Genomic DNA, 22,235 nt, shown 5'->3' with positions numbered 1-22,235 from the left:
TCAAACATTTCAGTATTATTTAAATTAGCTTATGTTGTTATAAATGTATTATATTTGTTCTTGAATAACAAGTATCAAATTCATAATAATGTATAACATTAAATACAAATTGTATTACAATTATGTTTATATTTAATTTAATTTTAATACAACTTCTTAAATCTTCACCTCTTCTTCTTCTTCAGTGAAATCACTATCATCAAACCACTACCAGACTACCAGTAACTCCAACCAACCCCAAAACAAACCATTCCTTATCCCCTGATTCTCATTCAATGAGTTTCCTTCACTGCAAAATGAATCCAATGGTTGCTAAATCAAAAAATATGTTGTTCACTAAAGATGAACTAGTGTCGGAGAAAGTTTTTTGGGTCATATCTGAATATGGTATCAAGTAACAATTTTCTGATAATTAATAAGGGAAACTACTAGAAGTTAGTGGCGAAAGTCAATTTTTTCGATTAGATCTTTATTTATGAGAACCGATTCAGAAAAATTTACATGGCGATCACCCAGTCGGCAGATAACAGGTTACAACTAAAACATAAACATGGTTGGCGAGGTTACATGGATGGAGAATGAGAGAGATGAGGAAAGCAATGGGTGATTTTATCTATTAAAGATAAACAGAGACTATAAACTGTGATTAAAAAAAATACCAAAAAAAGAGTAATAATTAATCCAAAAGAAACCACTTACGTAAAAATTTCCGAAATAAAGTGCCACTACATACTTATTAGACTTGGGCCCGAGTTATGACAGATGTTTGTTACTTGCAATCTTGCCCAATAATCAAGAGCCCATCTTGAGCCTGTTATCTACAATCTGGCCTACCATGCCGAGCCCATTTTAGTCTGCTATCTACAATCTGGCCCAACATTGTAGTAAGGGACTTACGAGGGCCCTTGTTTTAAAGTATAGCATTGTCACTTTTTTTAAGTTTAGCCCAGTATCAACTTTATTTTATTTTTGGTTTTCATTTGGTGTTTGATATTTGCATTAGAGCCTTATTAAATTTGATTTTGCTCAGAAAATTTCCACATTGAGTGAGGTAAAACATTTCCTAACAAAGGCAATTTCATATCCAGGGAGATTCAAATCCGAGACCTCTAATTTAGGATGAAGGAGTACTGCAATGCAAAAATCCGCGTCTGAAGTTATGAATGTTGGTCGAGCATATTGGCTTATGCAAACAAACTCAAACACCTTTTTTTTTTTTTTTTACATAATTGGGAAACAAGCAAACTTTAAATATTTAAATTGGACAATAATTTATGCTTAATCCAGTTAAAAAGATGTTTCTAAAGAAAAAAAAAATACCTTTTTAAACCTTTAAAATACAACTTGCAACACTAATCTATACTATAGTAAAAGCATGAAGACCTTTAAAATGTTGATCGAATTTTTTGCCCTTCATTAAAATACTCCGCTTTAGATAAAATTATTTTTTCACCATCTTCCTTCAACTATTATACCATTATTTTAAGATATTAAATATTGTTCATAATAAACTTAATAAAAATTAAATGGAGAAGATTTTCTTATTATGATTAAATTCGTACATAGAGAATCTTTTTTCAACTAAAATACACTTGATCAACAAAGAAAAGTAAAAAAAAACTTTCAAAATAATTACCAAAAAAATTAAAAATACGTTCGAGAAATAGGCAAAAAGATTCCACAAAATAGGTCCAAAAATACAAAAAAAAGCGTCCAAAAATAAGCAAAAAAGTTCCCAAAAAATAGGCTGAAAGAAAGCTTTTTCAAAAAAGTCCAAAACTAGGCAAAAAAAAAAGTAAAAAAGAAAACGTCCAAAAATATATGTAGAAAAATAAGCAAAAAAGGTCCAAAAAAAAAGTATAGCCAAAAAAGTAAAAAAAAAGACAAAATTTCTACTAACACTTGAATTTTTAAATTTATGGGATACTTATGCAATTCCTACAATAATTTTAATGAACTTATAAATCCATTTAAATATTACCGTGTATAATTATTTATTTGAAAGATACAATTTCTATAATAATTTTAGCGAGTGAATTTATAAAATTAACTCATGTTCTATATCTATACTATATTAAAAGTATGAAAGTCTTTAGAAATATTGATTAATTTTTCTGTTCTTCATTGAAAGACTTTATAATAGACAAAATTGTTATTTATTATTCTTCTCAAATAATTATCATTTAGTTATTATCCTAATATTTAGGATTTTGAAATTAATTAAAGTTACAATTATTAAATTTTTACTTATTTGTAAGTATTATTTAGTAAAAAAATCAAAAAACAATTCTCATGGCTTAGGAACGCAAAAAAAAGGTCCAAAGAAGAAAAAATCTGCGCACTTAAAACTTCTTTTAGATTTAAGAGTTATTATTATTTTACCATAAAATTTAAGCATTAATTTTATTTTTTAAAAAATAATAAATCTTTTACTTAGTTGAATAATATTCTAACTCCATATATTTAGGAATCCACCAATGAAATTTTCAGATTTTGAAACAGGAAACAAATTTAGTAAAGAACACTATGTACTATTTCTTATTAGAGTATAAAGAGGACTCAACTTTTCTTTACGATTGTTTTTGGTAATTCTAATTATAATCTACGTATTAATTTTGACTAAATTTATTTATCTAAATTTAAAAAGGTATAGTAGTAATTACATAAATTTTTTATCATGTTTAACTTGGAAAATTATGTGATGTTGTAAAAAAAAAAAAGATACAATGTCACGACTTAACCCACCGGGCCGTGCGGGCACTTACTCTATGACCTAAGCAGGAGAATCCTTAACCTCTTATATAAAAATATTGCGAATTTAAATCAACAACCTGAGTAATTAAGCTAAAGGTTTATAAAAATCTGAAGTAATACACTTGTATAAGAATAATACATAAAAATCCCCATTGATACTAGTCTAAAATAGGTACAAAAGTTGTTAAGAGTAGAAATAAACTAAAAGACCAATGACCTAGCTTCCACCAAGAGGAAGGAAAAATAGAAGCTGTTGGAGAATCGTCTTCGTCTTCACCTAAGAGATATAACTGACCCTGCAATCAGACTATGACAAACAAGAGTAGTATCAGTACAAACAACACATACTGGTAGGCATCATCGTTCAATGTGATACCCTCCGCATAATATATGAATAGAAAAATAAGAGATATCATAATAATTAACTTTATCACTTTATCCACCCTAACCAAATAAGTACACTCCTTACTCCCACCTAAGATGTTCACCACTCAAAATTTCAGAGCTCCACTACCACCCTAGTTATAACTTAAGACCTATGAGTTATGATCCCTACCTTACTATTGCTCAATCAAGTAACAGTCTCCACCTAGCAACCTTAGCCACTCAATGGTTCTACCTATCCATCACTGGTCTTAGACCAACTGTCCCACGACACAGGGCCTAGCCCTCCCACACCCACACTTTTTACTCAACCCAGTTTTAGGTAACCATTACTACGTCCTCAGCTACTCGTTGAAGTCTAAATGATAAGACTCCCGATCAACAAGAACCTCAACCTCTAAGCCTATAAATATAGAATGCGTTTATAACATATATGTCACATCAAGACCCAGTACAACTCATACTCTTACCCATCAATAAGTTGTTCGAGCTCACAATTCTTTATAACCAACACCTCAACTCAAGAGTTCGTTTATAGGTTCTTAATCCATGGCGCACTTGGCACTAACCTTTTATTACATGGAATTACAGATATCATCAGGTCCTCTCATGGGACCATTCACACATACACATACTTGGCCCTCTCATGGGACCCAATTCAGTCATATTTGTGTCAGAACGTGACACCCGATACAAAAATTATGTCGGAACGTGACACCCAATTCATATGTGTGTCAAAATGTGACACCCGATCCAGTTATACAAACCAACCATAAAATACCAACAATATATCACATTACATCAACAGAATAGGTTCATCACAAATAAGCCAGCAAATAATCATTTATATAAGAACTAACTTGTTTTCCCTATCGGTACACATTTAGCCATGTCATAAGCAATACAATTACACACATTAAGACAACTCGGGAATCAAACCAGCACCCACACTACCAAACTCTTAGGGTCTATCATCAATCTCTACTTAGTTTTATATCCCTGTACACAATACTATGCTCATTATAAAATAACCGTCTGTATGCAATAATATCACACCCAACACACTTTCCAAATCATTACAACTCCTTTTTACCTAGTCACATTTAAATTAGACCCTAACACAACCGAAATTTCTACCCGTGACCCCAACTTAATTATACGATTTCTCATTACGTTTCCTTCTATACTACACATTAGGTATAGATTTACTACTCAGAAAAGAGAAGCCTAGCCTATCTAGTCGCCAAGCAACCGTGGGGAGATAATGCTGCTGAATTCATTGGTTTCAGCTGTTCTATGGGCAAGACCAATTGAATTCCACCGGTTGAAGCTTTCCAAATGCTAAGATTCCCTCCCCTATTCTCCGCAGATCAATATCAGCCTTTTTGGAGGGTTTTGCAGAAACCTTCGCCTCTAACTTCCACTTAGGAGAAGTGGGAGAAATAAGAAATTCGCGACTTAAGTTTTGTCCTACGACATTCCGCTCTGACGCCGCCGCTGAGGCGGGGCCATCCCGCTCTGACGGGATGGTGGGACACAATCAAGCCAAATTCTTGTAATTTCTTTTTAATTGTAATTAACGACTGTTCCGATCATTACATATAGTAACTGTGCAAATCATATTATTTATAATATTAATAAATAATTTATTTTCGTAAGACAATTAGTGGGAAGTATAAAATTTTATATTAAAATTGTAAATACGTTTGAATGTATTTAATTAAACGAGGATAATTTATCAAGTTATCAATTGCTTTGCTTTTGGTGACTTAAAATTGATTTGATTTCTCGATCGGCTTGATACTAAACACTATAAAAACAAATTAAAATTGATCATGTAATTTTTTATTTTACTGCAATTTGTGTGGTTTTCTAAGTTTGATGATATCTGTTGGTATTACTCAATATTTTGTTTGGTGGATATCATTCTTAATTTTTTTGCATTGTGTTTCTAACTCATATGTATTTTTTATTTCTTGATTTGGGAATATTAACTTGAAAATTTTGCATCTCTTAATTGTTGCTTTAAGTCTTTTATTTCTTGAAATAGTGCTTTTTTAAATTTGAAAAATGATAATATCCATCGCTAAATTAAATTACGTGATTTTGATCCAGTGGAATATGAATATTAGTTGTTTGAATATGTGAAATTTTTTTATAAGTTTTTGCATTTTTGTTTTTTGGCATAAGGCCTTTGATTCTGTCTTAATCGTTTGTTGCAAAGGACTCATATTTTACCGAACAAAAGAAAATAATTAGTGGAACTCATGGTGATAATTGAATAAAATCAATCTATACAAAATATTGATGGCAAGGTTGAGAATGTTTCATTTTATGTATTCGCGTCAGAAAGTTTCACATTGGGGTAAATCAGTTTCTATCAAAGACGACTCCGTACCCAAGGAGACTCGAACCCGAGACCTCTTGATTAAGGACGAAGGAGTACTTATCACTCCACCACAATTCTTGTTGGTACTTTAAAATTCTCCTCTTTATTTTACAATCCTTGTTGGTACTTTAAAATTCTCCTTTTTTTTAAATGATTTATAACCATACAAATATCTAAGGATTGTTTTAGACCGTAATTTTTAAAAGTCTTCCTTTTGTTTCTTAAATATCGTACCAAGTCAAATGATGTCACATTAAATGAGACGGAGGAAGTATTAGTTATTGTGACATTTTTCACATGATATCAATAAAAAAAATAACATGAAAAATATGAAAATAAAGCATGAGAGACATATGTATAACAGTAAGGAGAAGTGAAAAGATTGGATATAATGGATATGAGGAAAAATATGTAAATCGAATTAGTATTTGAAAGAGGTATTTAAATAGGACATGACACAACTTCAGGTTATCCCAAACATGATTTTAGATAGAAGGGTGTGGAGCTCGCGAATTAGGTTTAGATGGTTGAAATTTTACTCACTTTTTGGTGGGATTCGGCTTAGTGGGGTCCAAGAGCACCATATTTATTGTAGTATTAGTCTTATACATGATTTTTTTTTTTTGAATAATTTATTCTTTTTATTTGTATTAGTGCTAATTAATTGACACAACATATACGTATAATAATAATAAAAAAAAAACATATACGTATAATAACACATGTATACTAAAACTAGAAAAACATATATTTTTTTATTTAAATAAATATATTATTGCATATATTGTAATTTCATTTAAATAAATATATTATTGCATCTATAATAATCTATTTCTTATTATTTTTATATGCAATCTTTTATATTATCGTGACATACACGTGTATCACATGTACTTTATACTAATATTTTTCTTAAAAAGATTGACCAAACATTTTAATTTTTAAAATAAATATCTTTTATATATATATAAAAAAATCACTTTTATTTTCGAAGCTTGATCAAAACAGGCTATTAGACAAAAATCTTTAATCAAAGTGTATATTTGTGCTAAAATCGCAAGGGATCACTTATGAGTAAGAGCCCGTTTGGATGAAGCAACTTATAAGCCCCTTTTAACTTATTGTGGTGTATGACTATCAACTTAAAATGTTAAATTTAAGCCATAAAGTTTTTAAAGTCACCCAAAAATAAAAAGTTGGAAATTCTAACTTTTTTTTTGGAGGGCTTAAAGCCATTTTCGTTGACCATGAAAATTACTTTTATATCCCTTATATTTTATTTTAATTCTCAAAGTACCCTCTCAGCTAAAACTCTAAAATTCATATCTGTTCCTTATTTCTTCAGCAACAACGGAGCAGCAGAATGTGAATAATGGTGAAGATAGAACAATCCTTTTTCAAGAAATTAACACCAACAAATTTGAAGAACAGTACATGAAGGAGATTGAAATTAAGAAGACGACGAAGAAGAAAGAACCAGAGGTAGGAACTTTTCATTCTATTACGGCACGGACACCGACGCCGGCGTCTGTCCCACCACCTCCTCCGGTGGTTATAGAGAAAGGGTTGATTTTGCAAAGACTAGTGGATCTATGGCTAGCAATGTAATGCAAATACAAATGGATGGTGGTCCAAGACCTGAATTTGGGTTAGTGGAAACAAGACCACCTTTGAATGCAAAAATGGGGTATTGGGATAGAGATAAGACTGCTAGTACTTATGATTTAGTGGAGCACATGCATTTTTTGTATATTAATATTGTCAAAGTGAGGGATCTTCCCGTTATATACTCAAGTGCTTATTTATAAAATAACTTTAATTACTTAAAATTTCTAAAAACAAGTCATTTTTTAAAGCCAATCCGTTTGCTCTAAATCTAACATTTCAATAAAATTGAACTCAAAACTGAAGCTCTGACACAGATCCCAAAGCCTATCACCCAGCACCGATTTCTCCCGGTCCGACCCACCACCGGTCCACCGCCGTGTTCCCGATCGCCCAACCGTTCTGACTCTCTTCTACGGCGACTTCTCCGATCAGGTATTTTTCCGATTTCATTTCCTCCTTCTCTTTCTCCATTACCGATCCAATACCTCAAAAAGCCTGGATCCCTATCACTTCACAATTTTCCTATTTCTCTTGATTTTTGGAGTTATTATTTTCTCATTCTACAGTTTTTGCTGTCTTCGAATTCATCTGTATTACATTTACTAATGATTGTCGTATTTATTGAATGTAGTTGTTTCTTCGAAGCACTACTCCGTTTTTTTTTTTCTTTTCTTTCAAATTATTACAATTTAATGAGTTGATTACAAGCATATGGTCATAATTTAGTAGAAAATGCAATGCTTTGAGCGGAGGTAGATCCAGCATTCGTCCATCCAATGCCTTACTAAAACTCTATTTTGTGTGGATAGAAAATTAACACACAGTATATTTAGGTTTGTGTCTTCGGTTTTGAGGATTAAGTTTGGATAGTGAAAGTTATGATTTTATCGTATTAGGGAGTTACAGGGGAAATCATGAACTTCCTGATGCTGAGGTCTAATCAGACTGCAGCTTCCGAGCACTCACCTGCTCGGGGAGTTCAATCGGTGCCAAATCATGCTGCCAAACCAAGTACTACTTTAGAGGGCCTTATTGCTGAAGAACCTTATACAGAGAGTGAGAAACGCGACGGTGAGGGTGATGAATTTGGCAATGAGGATGAAGTTATTGCGGACACAAATGAGAAAACCAACTCTCAGTTTGTTGCCAACCACATTGATGTTAAAGAGGACGAAGGATGGATAACTATTCCAAAGGGTAACCTTTGCCTTTTCTTTTCTCCTTTGCTCTGAAAGTTGTATTTTTTTAATTTTTGTTTTCTGCCTTGTTCTTGATGTTTGATATCTGTATCTGTATGCTTATTACCGATAAGATGCGCTGCATCACATGTCTTGGTATGATACGCCATATGCATTAGTTGTCAGAAAGGGAGAGTAGCCTGAATTGGTTTCCTATGAAGTGGGAGTTTGTTCAGCATCTGTAGGAAATTTTTATTTCCTTAACTGTGTGGACTCCTATTACTCTCTGCCTGGATGAGTTGAGTCTCTCTGGAGTCATTCATCTATAACCAGAGAAATTTTATTGCCTAAAAATCTCCAGTACAGATTGGAATAGTAGATTTTTGCCTAATTTCATAATGTCATTCTACCTCAAGTTGTGTGAAAGAATTTTGTTAGGAGTTTAATCTACAATCCTGTTGTCTAAATCTTTCTTACACACATACTATTGGCTCAATATCTATTTTAAACTTTAGATTACCATAGATATTATGGAAAGATTATCCATTCTTTGAAGGAGAAAAAGGGAAACTTGTAAAGATATTCCTGTCTCGGTGGAAAATTGGTTAATACAACTCTTATCTTCACGGAAGATTGGGAGCTTTTCTAAGAAGGAGGCAGATGCTCATCATTTATACCTGATGATGGCCTGCCTTTGGGCTATTTGCTATAGGTTCCATTTAGTGAGTTACTTGTAGAAGTCTGATTCTAGTGCTTGGAAATGTTAGCATCTTTCGTCCTCCTTGTCTAAATTGATGACTATCATTTATAATTTTTTTTGTGGATAGTTCTGATAAGAATGCAGGGTAGGGTACCTTCTTTTATTCTGAAGTCCCAACAATATCATAATTTGTAGTTTCGGTTCATACTTGCTGTAAGTATTCTGGAATATTTTTACGGATCAAACTTTTTATTATACGGAAGTCTGTTTATTCCTAGCAGTGGTTTGCATTTGGCAATGATGTTTTAGCTGTGGATTAAAACATTGGTCGAGGATCTCAAATTTTTATTTTCCTTTTTCTTTAATATTCAGGAACAACGCTGAAAAGTTGCATCATGAAGAGTACTTCTGTTGTCTTCTATTTCATCTCTACTTTTTCTGTAAGCACTGATAATTTTCAAACTTGGGTGTGCAGAAGGAAAGAGTCTATATCTTTTTTCACATAATATCGTTATTCTCTTCATCTTCTGAATGCTAATATAGTTATGGAATACGTTGTTAAGTCTTGGATGAAATCTTAGTTGTGTGCTTGGTTTCTCTCTCAGCTGCTTTTTTGCTTCAAAGATAGTGTTTGATGTTCAACATGTTTGTCCAGTAATTCCAAACTCATATCTCAAGAACTAATTACCAAGTCTTGACATGCCTTTCCAGATAAACTTCCTGATAACTGGAGCGAGGCACCTGATATATCTTCCATATGCTCACTGGACCGCTTCTTTGTTATACCTGGTAGCTACTGTTGCTAATGTCTTTTCTTCTTGTCTGCTTCTCTTCCCCTCTTTTTCTATCATCTTCCACCTCTTTTCAGGTTTCGTCATTTCTTTCTTTCTAAATTTTTCATCAATTGTAGGTGAACAGGTCCATTTACTTGCATGTCTCTCAGCCTGTAAGCAGGATACAGAAATTATTACACCTTTTAAAGTTGCGGCCGTCATGAAACAAAATGGTAACACAGGGATTAATTCCGGGTCTGTTTCCCCTGGAGAAGCAGTGGATGATAGTAGTGTGAATGAGAATGGTAATGCAAATGTTGACCCCGAAAAGGAGGTTTCTGCTGGTGAAAATCTGTTGAGATTGGAAGATTACAAAAGACAAACTGAATCACTTGTACAAAGGTTTAACGGTTCTCACTTTTTCGCTCGAATTGCCGAGTCAGATGAGCCTCTATGGTCAAAAAGAAAAGCTATGGAGGAGGTATCTGATATGATTGGAGCAGATGGCTCAGAAACGGTGAAGACACGTAAAAAGAATCTATCTTTGAGTGCTTCCACTGATAAGGGAAACTTTGATGCTAGAACCTCTGGTGGAGTGGCAAGAAATGCTGTCAAGTGTTGCGCCCTTCCAAATGGAGATGTAGTGGTATGTTCCGCAAAATTTGTAGTGTCAGCAATTACACCCATTCTATAGTGAAAATGTATACAGACCAACGTACATGCCATCACCTTTTACTCAAATTGTACAAAGGCATTCTGTTTGTTTCATATTGTTGACTTTGGTATCTGCTGTTGTGTTTCTGTTTTTTTATGGAACTTATGCCTGCATGAACCTGTTTCCAGTTACTTAGCATATAGTTAGCAGATCCAAAAGAAACATAGTTTCTTGATTGTGCGAAATGTCCATTGTGACAGAGAATTGATGCGGTTGAAAGAAACATATTCAGTTCGAATTTTTAAATGTGGCAAAAATTTGTTGTTGGCCTGTCAAAACAATAGTTTAGATGTGGAGATGGTGTTCAGATGTCATACATCAGCTTCTCCGCAGGGATGGAGGTTGTTTGAAAGGGGTTCTTGAGTAATACTGGATCTGGAGTTTTTTTTCTTGAGAGAGCTGTATCAGGTCCAGGAGAAGGTTGTTGTGGTGCTGAATGGTATGGCTAGCAAAATTCAGGTTTTTCTCCAGGCAATAATGGGTTCTTTAGTGTTATTTCTAGAAGTATGATCTCACTGTATAATGTAGTGCAGGGTGACAAGTGGATTCTACAGATGTCTTCCCGTTTTATTTTCTCCTTATTCGATCTCTATGACTTCTATTGAAGGCAATGCGAACATGTAAATTAGAGTACGGTAGGGTTAAGGCTGCATACACACTACCTTCCACAGACCCCACTTGTGGGACTACATTGGGTATGTTGTTGTTGTTGAACATTTAAATTAGAGTATGAAATCATTACCTCTTTTCCTGCCCTTTCTGATGCTTATAGACTCTTAATTGTATTACTTATTAGTTGTATTTTAGTTTTTCCTGGAGAACAACTGATGTAGATACAATTTTCTTGTCTGGAAGGATGCAGGTACTTTTACAAGTAAATGTCGGTATTGAGTTTGTGAGAGATCCCGTCCTTGAAATTCTTCAATTTGAGAAGTATCAAGAAAGAAGTTTGTCATCTTTGAATGAGGAGAATATGACTTATGCAAAGCAGGATCCCTGTGGTGAACTTTTGAAATGGCTACTTCCTATAGATAATTCTATTCCTCCTTCCGCACGACCTTTATCCCCGCCTCAATTAAGTTCCAGTGCGAGCATTCGTAGCACATCCACAAAGCCCATCGTATCTGGATCTTCTGGATCACAACTCTTTTCTTTCGGTAACTTTAGAAGTTACTCCATGTCTTCACTTCCACCAAATAGTGCACCACCTCCATCTGTTACAATCTCCACTACTGGACCAAGTTTTAATCCAGAAGATTGGGAAGGCTTTTCATTTCAAAGGTCAGTGAAGAGTGAAAAGACCGGGAGTGAAGGACTTTTATCTTTTAGAGGTGTATCTCTTGAGCCAGAAAGATTTTCGGTTCGTTGTGGTTTAGAAGGTATTTTCATCCCTGGAAGGAGATGGAGGAGGAAAATTGAAATAATTCAACCAGTAGAAATTACTTCTTTTGCTGCTGACTGCAATACAGATGATCTCCTTTGTGTCCAGATCAAGGTGGGTTTTATTCATTAGCCTGAGTAACTTCATCAACTCCTTGTTATAGTTTATGGTATTGAAACCTGTTATTGGATATATGTATGTAGCTAGGAATTTAATGTACCTTATGGCTTGGGCATGTCTAGACGATTAACATGAAATCAGCATTCTTTTGCAGAATGTCTGTCCAACACATGCACCGGATATTGTTGTCTACATAGATGCTGTAACAATCATTTTTGAAGAAGCTTCAAACAGTGGGCAGCCTTTATCTTTACCAATTGCATGTATTGAAGCTGGTGAAGACTATAGTTTGCCGAATTTGGCCCTCAGGTTTAATTCAGTTTAGCTTCTTATCTTTATTTAATAAGTGGATTATCTTCTTTATCTAATCATTATGAATAGTGCTAGTGTGCTGACTCACAATAGACATCATTTTTGGGGCCTGGTGTATGTAAATTTGTATTTAATGATCTGCTTTTCTTTTAGTGTTTGTTCTTCTTTTAATCAAGAGAATGAAATATATATTGACCATCAGCAGAAACAGAATCATTCCCTCCATTGGGGCAGGACTTATTAATAAGATATCTGCAAGATTTCATTAGAAAGTAGAGTTTACTTGCTGTTATTGCGGCAAGTACCAGTGATCAAGCTAAATAATTTTGAGATTCTGAGGAAATTTTGAATATTTTACTACTTTTTTCCAAGTATGTTTTAAGGAAGGGCTACTGATCACCAGTTAGGTGCTCCTAAATTAATAGCCTGTTTGACCTAGCTTCTAGGCTAAGAACACTTCTTTGAGATTTGAGGTGCTTGACCAACAAAAGAAGGTGCTTTTACTTGGTCAACTAAAAAAAGTGCTTTTGAGCAACAACTTAACCAACTTTTCTACTGTTGGGATAGTTTTGTTTGTTGTTGGGAAGAAGCTACAAATTTCAGTTTTTTCCAAGAAGCTAAAGTAGTAAGCACCCAAGGGTGTGTCAATGAAGTGGGTTGATAACCATGAGGTCTCAGTTCAAATCTGAACAAAGACAAAAAACACTTAGTGATTTCTTCCCATTTGTCCTAGCCTTGATGGTCAGAGTAACCTGGTACCTGTTGCCGGTGGCAGGTAGCAGCTTAGTAAGTATCCCGTGGAATTAGTCGAGATGCGTGAAAGCTGGTCCGGACACCATGATTTATAAAAAAGAAGAAGGAAACTAAAGTAGAAAATAAATTATTTCAAAGAAAAAATATCATTAACTATGCTTCAATCCCAAACAAGTTGGTCGGCTATATGAATTTGCATATGTTCATTTAAGCTCAAATCATACTACATAGAATAAAAGTGAAAAAAGCTTACAATATATATAAATATTATTATTATTATCATCATCATCATTATTATTATTATTATTAGAAGTTTTCTAACAAATCTAATAAGTATCTTCAACTAGTAGCTCTATCACCAATATGGAGCTTTTTCTTACCTTGTGCCTTATCTTTAGCTAAGTTGGCATTGATACCAAACATTTATAGGTCTTTGGAGATAGCTTTCTTGCATGTAATTTTAGGTCTATCTTGTCCCCTTTTAACACCTTCACTTACCATAGTTTTACACCTTTGACTGGTGCATCTGTAGGTCAACGCAATATACCCAAATATCTCAAGCGACCTTCTCGCATTTTGTCCTTAATGTGTGCTACTTGCACCTTCTGGCAAATGTGGTCATTCTAGTCTTATCTAATCTGACATGGCCACGTATCCATCTTAGCATCTGTTTCTCTGCAACACTCATCTTGTGGATATGTTGGATTTTAGCCGCCCAACATTCACTACCATATAACATTGCTGGCCGGCTATATATTATGGGGATTCATCAAGAATTGGTTGACTGTCATCCTACCACAACCCTCGTCCTTTATTCGGGCTTGGGACCAACAATGTAGGCAAGCTCACACTGGACGTTTATCAAGGAAAAATATCCTTCTTATAAATTTGTATTTACCAAACTATCCCTCATTAATTTAACACATCTATCTTCCAAAAAAATACAAAAGCTTTTCTCCTTTTTTGGTTTCTTCCATGTCCTTTTTGTTTTCCTTATCTCTCCTCCTCTTCCTCTATGGAATAGTCTATCATCTATACATATGAGTTATTTCTCTCTTTATTAATTAAATAAAAATCTAAACTTAATTTAAGTCTTCCTTAATAAATAATTAAAATAATTTCTCTGTTTAAGTAATCCTAATTGTAAAATGAACCTTGCTACTCTTTTTTTTGACACTCAAAAACACTTAAAAAATATTGGCTAAACACAAAATGCTTAACAAATACTGGAAAAAAAAAACTTTTCAGACGAATTGGTCAAACACAAACAATTTTTTCCAAAAATAGTTCTTTGAAAAGCTATTTTGACAAAAGTGCTAAAAATAAGCAGTTTTCAGCAGCTTGGCCATACAGGCTTTAAGGCTATTATTTTTATTGCTAGTTTCAAAACCAGTGTAGGCTAACCTTTTGTTGTAATTGTTATAATTTCTGGATTGCAAGTGCGAAGTAATTAACTACAATATACCCTTTGCAGGAGAGGTGAAGAACATTCTTTCATTCTCAGACCAGTCAATCCCATCTTGAAGAGTTCCAACGGTCATAGTGGAAAAACTCTTCAATCTTCACGAGTACATTCTAGAAGTGCATCATCAACATGGAACCATCTTCCCAATATTGAGGAAAGAAATATTGGGTCACCTACTGATAAATATGCAGTTCTGGTATCATGTCGATGCAATTACACAGGTAGGTACTGTTTAAAACGGAATTCCTTCTAGGTACATGTATCTGAAAACTCTTTATGGGGTCTTACACTTTTTAAGTTCTCGGATCTTCTGTGGATGCTTGTAGAGTCAAAGTTATTCTTCAAGCAGCCAACAAGCTGGAGACCACGAATTTCTAGGGACCTTATGATCTCTGTTGCTTCTGAAATGACAAAACAAACCCTTGGATCTTTTGAAGGAGGTGCTCAGCTTCCAGTACAGGTTGTACATGATATGAGAATAATTTTTACTTATCAAGGTGAAGGTTTAAACATCTTGACTGCTTATCTTATGTTCAATCTGTCAGGTCTTAACTCTTCAGGCATCAAACCTGACTCCACAAGATCTGACAATGACAGTGCTTGCTCCTGCTTCCTTTACTTCCCCGCCTTCTGTGGTGTCATTGAGTACTTCACCGGTATCACCAATGAGTCCCTTCATTGGTTCTTCTGATTTTACGGAGAGAGTGAATATTGATAAGCAAATTAGTGCTGCTCAGAGCAATAGCTTGGTATCAGTAAATCAAGTACCGGAAGGGAAAAATCTTTCTCAATCAGTTCCATTTAGTGAGAGGGCCACTCCCATGCCTGATGTGCTTCCAAGTGGCGATTTAGGTTGTACACATCTATGGTTGCAGAGCAGAGTTCCCTTAGGGTAATCATGTATTTGTAACTTATCTTTATTTCACATTTCGGGTTTAATCTTACACCCCTTCTTGGTGGTTTCAGATGTGTGCCCGCTCAATCTACAGCAACCATCAAACTTGAAGTACTTCCCCTGACGGATGGTATAATCACACTTGATTCTTTACAGATTGATGTTAAGGAGAAAGGTATTAGCAGAGCTAAAATTGTTAAACTTGTTTCTGCCACTTTCATTATTTATATCTCCACATTGAGATGGCGGCAAGGATTTGACATCAACACCTGCCTATATTTGAGTATCCTTCAAAATAAATGCATCGAAGGGTGGAGAGGGTTTTTTAATGCCTAACCTCCTCAATACCTTGTGAATTATGAATTCACAGGTCCTTCCTGGTAATGCTGGTTTTTGCAAAAAGTTTGGTAATGGATTAGTTTTTTCTTAAGCATTTGAACTTGAATATTAGAAATACCAGAAAGTTTGATAAATATCATAGTATTAATCTTGGTGTTCTTTTCCCACTCGCGAATTATTATTCAAAAATTAGCGCTAGGTATGAATTACGCACCTTGACAAATGACAATTGTGTTGGGTTTATTTGGATTGAAAGAACAGACATGAGATCAGTTAAGAGGAAAATAAAGTAGGGAAAGAAAGGAGAAGAGTTCTTTCCATATATAGTTTTGTGATGGGCAAACAGAGGATTGGATGATATGTCGGTAAATCAAAATGGAAAAAGATCCTATTTGATAGGATTATAATTGTAACTTATCGAGCTACGGTTTTGCTCCAATTCCTGGTGGGGAAAAAATAATTAAATTTCTGTGGCTTCATTAATTATCTCAATCTTTCTCTTTCAATCTTCTTCTATTTACACCCTTTCTGTTGGGTAGACTGCAAAAACCAGAGTAAGCCCTTGATGTAATTAGAATTGATGCAGTTTGTGTTTATCTTTTATGAACTACGGTGCATTTGTGAACTAATTGAGTAATTTATGAGCAGAGTATGAGTGAACCTTTCCTATGGTGCACATGTCATCTATAGCTTTTCAAAACATACTGCGAAAATGTTCTTTTGTATGTGCTACTATCTGTTTGTTCATCTTGTAGATGATATTGCTTGTTGATTTTCTTTATGGTGATCATATGAGTCCAGAACAAGTTGAAAGTCAATGTAAGAAGAACGAATTAACTGAGACAAATACTCTTCATTGGCAGGTGTGACATATGTTCCTGAGCATTCTCTGAAGATTAATGCAACTTCAAGCATTTCCACCGGAATTATCTGAGGTAACTATTTACAGGTTTCGAACAATTGTAAGTGGACAGAAAGATACTCAATAGTGCTAGTGTCATACGTAGATGATACGCCCGTCGGATGTAAATTTGAGGAGTTCCTTTGGTGTGATGATTTTGTGTAGATTTATAATATGCTAGCCTTTAGGAATGGCAGGAGAGAATGGATTATGTGAAGGGATTGTGACTCTACCTTATTGTAGATGATGTTATGTTCAATTTGAAGTACCCACCAGGGGGAAAAGTGAAAAGCAAATGGAAGACTATTTTGTTTGTGTATAATTAATTGTTATTGTTTCTGAAGGTCTCTTTTCCAATAAATTTTTATCTGTGGCAGTGGGTTCAGATATTTACCAAACTTAACAGTTAAATTATATCAGAACTATGAAACAAATATTTAACAGGAAGTCACATATGGAATTGGAAGTATAAATTATTCGACAATTAAACACGTCTTTTAGAAGAACATTCCACACGTCAATTCTTGATCTCATTTTGTAATACTAACAAATTCTGGATACAACTGTTTGTTGAATTGAAAAAAGTAATTATATAGTATTATTTTTCAGTGGAAAGTGTTGACTGTCTGCATAATAGATATTTAAAACTTATTTCTACTTAATTTATGTAATGACTCGATAATGTTTTTACCCATTTTTTAAGCTTTTTTTTTTTGGATTTTTCACCAAATGTCTGGAGTCCGTGGAGTCCCGATTAAATTCGGATCGTGCACTGCATGCTCATTTGGAGGTGACGCTCTTAACAAAATTTTTAGCAATTCCACCCCACCACAATCCATTGGTGCCATCTTTTAAGCTTGCATCTACACAATAGTAAATTCAAGTTAATGGATTCCATCTCATATAATCACAATCAAATTAAGTAAACTTACCACTTAGTTGGTCCTTTAAGTACAATATAATAGAATATAGCATGTTAATTAATTTAGAGGTACATTTTCTTAGTACATATTTAGCAATAACCAATTACACCTTTACTAGTAAATTCAAATTCTTATAGTCTTGTTTTACCGAACTACAAAGAAAAAAAAGTTACACATTAATTATTTAATTATATAACATACGTATAAGGAATTAATATGGTTAAAAAATTACTATTCAAGAATGGAAAAATTATGCGAATAAGCAAATATATACTAGTTAATTAGTTAACATAGTTATAGTTTAGCTAATTTATAATTCACCACTAATGTTTTATGTTAATTAAAGTTCTAATTTGTACAATTCGCACATTTGTATAATTCAAAATTTGTATAACTTTTGTTTAATGGTTTTGTATAATATAATTTGTATAACTATTTTAAAGTTCAGATGTTTGTGTTTGTATAAATTCGTTATTTCGAGTTTATACAAAAATAACTCAATTATACAAACGTACCTGCGAATTCTACGAACGAACTAACTTAAACTATAGCTATAACTCGTAAATATGCAAACTATAACTAAGGAGCCTAATTTAATTTAGGAAAACTTACATAAATATACTCTATTAAGAAAATATTTACCATTTATAGAAATAATATTATTTTTTCATTGGACACTTATAATACAGTTTTAATACATATTAGTGAGAATAATTTATAAAACTCATATAATACAAGTTTTATTCATGGATAATATATTTATCACATACTTTAATACACTTATAATACATTGTGTCAATTTCTTGCCAAACAAGTATAATATATTTTAAAATACTTATAATACATTTATATTGTATGTATAATTCACTTTTAATACATGACAGACATATCATAATATTACTATGTATTGCTATAGATGGTAATAAATAAAAAGTATCGCTAAAATCAGTAATTATTTATTAAAAAATACTCACTCAAGCAATTTTTTCTTAAATTTATTATAGTGATTATTTGCGAAATTTCCCGGATAGAAAAGAATTAACATCATCCTTAAATTTTTTCATTCAAAATTCAATGTAAATAGTTCTTTCCATATGATCCACTTCACCACCCAAACAACAATAACATATCCAATATAGTCGAACAAAATGAGATTTTAGGAGGATAGAGTGTACGCAGATTTTGTGATCTGTACCTCAGAGATAAAAATGTTATTTCTGATATACCCTCAAATCAATAAAAAAAACAGACTAGAAAAAAAAATAATGGAAATATAAAAAACAACATAGAACAATACTACAACAAAACAATACGATAGTCGAAGTACAAGAAACAACAGATAGTAATAAAAATCGAAAGAGAAGAAACTATAAATTAAAGTAATACTACGACTACTAGTGTGAACGGACAACCAGATACGACATTCCTACCCACTTAAACCGCCCCCCACGCCTCCAAAAAAAAAAAAACATTTTAATTACTTCCCATGCACATTATTTCATGCACTATAGTCTATATATACCCCCACGCAATTATTCAAAAACATAAACCCTAGAAGATCTCAAGAAAACATTCCCAATGGCTTATTCTTCTACTAATTATTCTTCGTGGAAATTCATGTGCTTGATTCTCACTGTATCTCTTGTTCTTAGCTATGCTTCTGCAGTGAAAATATCATCGGCGACGATGGTGAATTCGAATAAGGAAGAAGCTTTTGGAACCTTCTCAGAACCAGCTTCGAGAAACTACAATGATAAAAAAGAGTTTGTGAATGATAATTTGTTTGATCATATGCTACCAAAAGGGACTCCTGTTCCTCCTTCTGTACCATCACCTAGGCATAATGGAGATGATAACGACTTCTCTTATTATCCTTAAAAGTGAATTAATTGCTTAATAATAAAGAATTATGTTATAATAATCATATATAGTTTGATTTGGATGGTATTTCATATCATGATATATAATACTATTATTATGGACTCATTGATTGAAGAGCCTATGTGATATAATTATATATAGTTAATATTGAACAAATTAAGAAGCTTATCGATCTTGGTACAATTACAATTATGTTGTGTTTATATGCATATATATGAAAATTCAAATTAATATGAAAGCGTTATTCCCCTTTCCCCTACCCATGGTAGTGCCATCCTCCTTGCTGGCTGTACGAATGGGTTACTTGTGCTATGTTCTTTTAAGTTGTGGATTAAAAGAACAAATATAGTTAACAAAATAGAAGGTGGGTTACACGCTCCACTATGCCAAAATGTGAGGGGCGATTTTTTTTTTTAATAATCATGTATATTTCTAAAAGAAATATTGAATTCATGGGGAAACTAAATTATAGTTTTTTTTTGAAATAATAATAATAATAATACAGAATTGTTGGTGAAATTATACTTGAAAAATAAAATGAAGAAAATAAAAATCTTTTCTAGATGAGACGCGGATATCTTGCTCTATTTAAGTAGATCCAAGCCTACTGCAACAAATCTTTTCGCCTGTCCAGCAATAATCTTCTTGACTTGTTGTCTTCAGGATACAACAACCAATTCATAAAGTATAACTTAACAAACTCTAGGCAAGAGTTGAGTCTAAAGCTCCACAAAAAGAACATCTCCATCAACTAATAAGAACTCTCTATTTTTCTTATACTCAAAATAAAGGAAGACCATTTCTATTTATGTGAGGAATTCTTCCTTGCAATGGATAGGAAGATAATGGAGTAGTAAATTCATCAATTTTTACCTTTTTTATTATTATTATTAATTTGAGTAAATTTTCAAACTAGGAAAATCTATGTTTTTTTTGCTTTGTGGGCAAATAAACTTAACTTAATTAATTAAGTTGTTTAGGACCTGTGGGTACGATAAATATTATTTATCCATATCCAATATTTACAATAATTAATAAAAGTAAAAATATGCGTAAATTAACCATGATTAAGTAAAGTATGTATAAATTATATAATAATTGATAAAAGTAAAATATTCTACTCAATTGTACTAAGAGTGTATAAAATTAAATATACACTCATAATAACTAATTAAAGCTTAACGTCTATAAATCATATAACTTATCGTTGAAGTATGCACCTGATCAGTCTTCGCCTAAAATGGCTCCAGTGTCATGACCCCAACACGCCGTGACTAACACCCACTCCAACTCTCTGGTGGGAGAACCATTCAAACAGCTCAATAATAAAAATCAAAATATGTACACAAACTTAGATATGCGGAAGCAGGATATAAACTAGAATAATGACTGAGTCTCCATAAATTCAACAAAAAGGATCAAATATCAAGAAGTGCGAAAACACCCTAGGAAACTGAAAGTCATCCGTACCAAAACTCTAACAATGTCTGAAAAGGAAAGGGAAACACTCCCACAAGAAAACATAATTAATAAAACAGTGACTAAAGTCTTAGTCCTAGAAAAGGGACTAGAACATGAAAGAGTCCATGGCAGCTTGAAACAAACAACTTACCCTTGAACTCGAATAAGCTTAATCTTCTAACTGAGGTCTCTCCGCAGTCGGCTGACTATGCCCTGTACTCAACAAAAAGGCAGAGCAAGAATAGTATCAGTACACAAAAACAACGGTGTATTGGTAGGATCACGCGGTTAGCCAGTAAGCAGATTATAAACAAGTAAATTTAACACAGTAGGCATATGCATATACATAATAAGTCAACAACATCTCAATATCACAACTCAATGTCTTCCATGTGCTATAATTTTACACAAGGGTCCTCTCAAGAGACCTACAAACAATCAACTTTGTGCCAGAACGTGACACCCAATCCCAAGATATCACAATCACAAGAACATTCAATGTTTACGACATTTATACCACCAAGAACAGGTTCATCACAATAACAGGCCAACAAGTGATCATTTCACACATAATCTAGTATGTTTCCCTATTCATATACACACATACATATCATGAAGCAATTTAACAAGTATATGAAACACATACGGGAAACTAGACCATCACATACCTCAAATTCAAGCTTTCACAACCGTACAATGCAAGAGCCTTCCCTTTCCGGGTATGTTCTTCTTATTCTTGGTCTAGAAAACATTAAATACATATCAATGATCAATACAATGGCCTGACTATCAGGAAATATAACACAATTTCACTCTCTAGGCCAAACCCATGATCCTAACCTTACCCTAGGACTATTTACACCATAGATTTTCAGTTCAAACCCTCCCCCAATGATTATCACCCATACTTCTAGTTTCTAAGAATCAAAGTATGAATCTAGGGAGTAAAAACCTTACCTTAAGTGTGGAAATCCGTGGAAAATCAATGAAAATCGCCCTAGCTCGCCTCTTGGGTTTTAGAAACTGATTATTGCAGAAAAGACCGTATCTGGTCTTTTTCACGACTTAAGTTGCGACTGTCCCGCTCTGGCGGGACAGATCCCGTTCTAACGGCCCCGCTCTGGCGGGATATGCGGAAATAGTGCTCGGAGTTTGTGCTTCAAGCCCCCATTTCTCAACACACCCCTCCAAAGATGCATTAAATTTATACCTTTCACGTCAAATTCGATTTCGAGAGTTTTACTCGCCCGAATGCGATTCCACGAGGCCGTAAATGCTCCGTATCATTTTGGCTATCATCTTG

General features: G+C 33.5%; 1 protein-coding gene across 1 annotated transcript; it reads left to right on the top strand.

Moving 5' to 3' along the window:
* The first annotated feature begins 7,397 nt into the window (after nt 1-7,397).
* On the top strand, nt 7,398-17,004 carry LOC129880214 (uncharacterized). Its single transcript, XM_055954152.1, has 11 exons — nt 7,398-7,567; nt 8,032-8,332; nt 9,725-9,802; nt 9,924-10,432; nt 11,364-11,996; nt 12,157-12,311; nt 14,542-14,753; nt 14,859-14,992; nt 15,078-15,424; nt 15,499-15,602; nt 16,630-17,004. The coding sequence occupies exons 2-11, from the start codon at nt 8,050-8,052 to the stop codon at nt 16,698-16,700; spliced, it is 2,526 nt and encodes an 841-aa protein (XP_055810127.1). The 5' UTR covers nt 7,398-7,567; nt 8,032-8,049; the 3' UTR covers nt 16,701-17,004.
* The last annotated feature ends 5,231 nt before the right edge of the window (nt 17,005-22,235 follow it).

The sequence above is a fragment of the Solanum dulcamara genome, chromosome 2 (assembly GCF_947179165.1).
Source record: "Solanum dulcamara chromosome 2, daSolDulc1.2, whole genome shotgun sequence".
Classification (NCBI taxonomy): Eukaryota; Viridiplantae; Streptophyta; class Magnoliopsida; order Solanales; family Solanaceae; genus Solanum; species Solanum dulcamara.
Note: the sequence above shows the minus strand (reverse complement) of the source record. Positions and strands in the feature narration are given on the sequence as shown.

Bases quoted from the DNA above. Each gene is read 5' to 3' on its own strand.
- LOC129880214 (XM_055954152.1), top strand. From the start codon at position 8,050: ATGAACTTCCTGATGCTGAGGTCTAATCAGACTGCAGCTTCCGAGCAC. The intron at 10,433-11,363 runs GTATGTTCCGCA...GGAAGGATGCAG, and splicing joins TTCCAAATGGAGATGTAGTG to GTACTTTTACAAGTAAATGT. The intron at 11,997-12,156 runs GTGGGTTTTATT...ATTCTTTTGCAG, and splicing joins TCCTTTGTGTCCAGATCAAG to AATGTCTGTCCAACACATGC.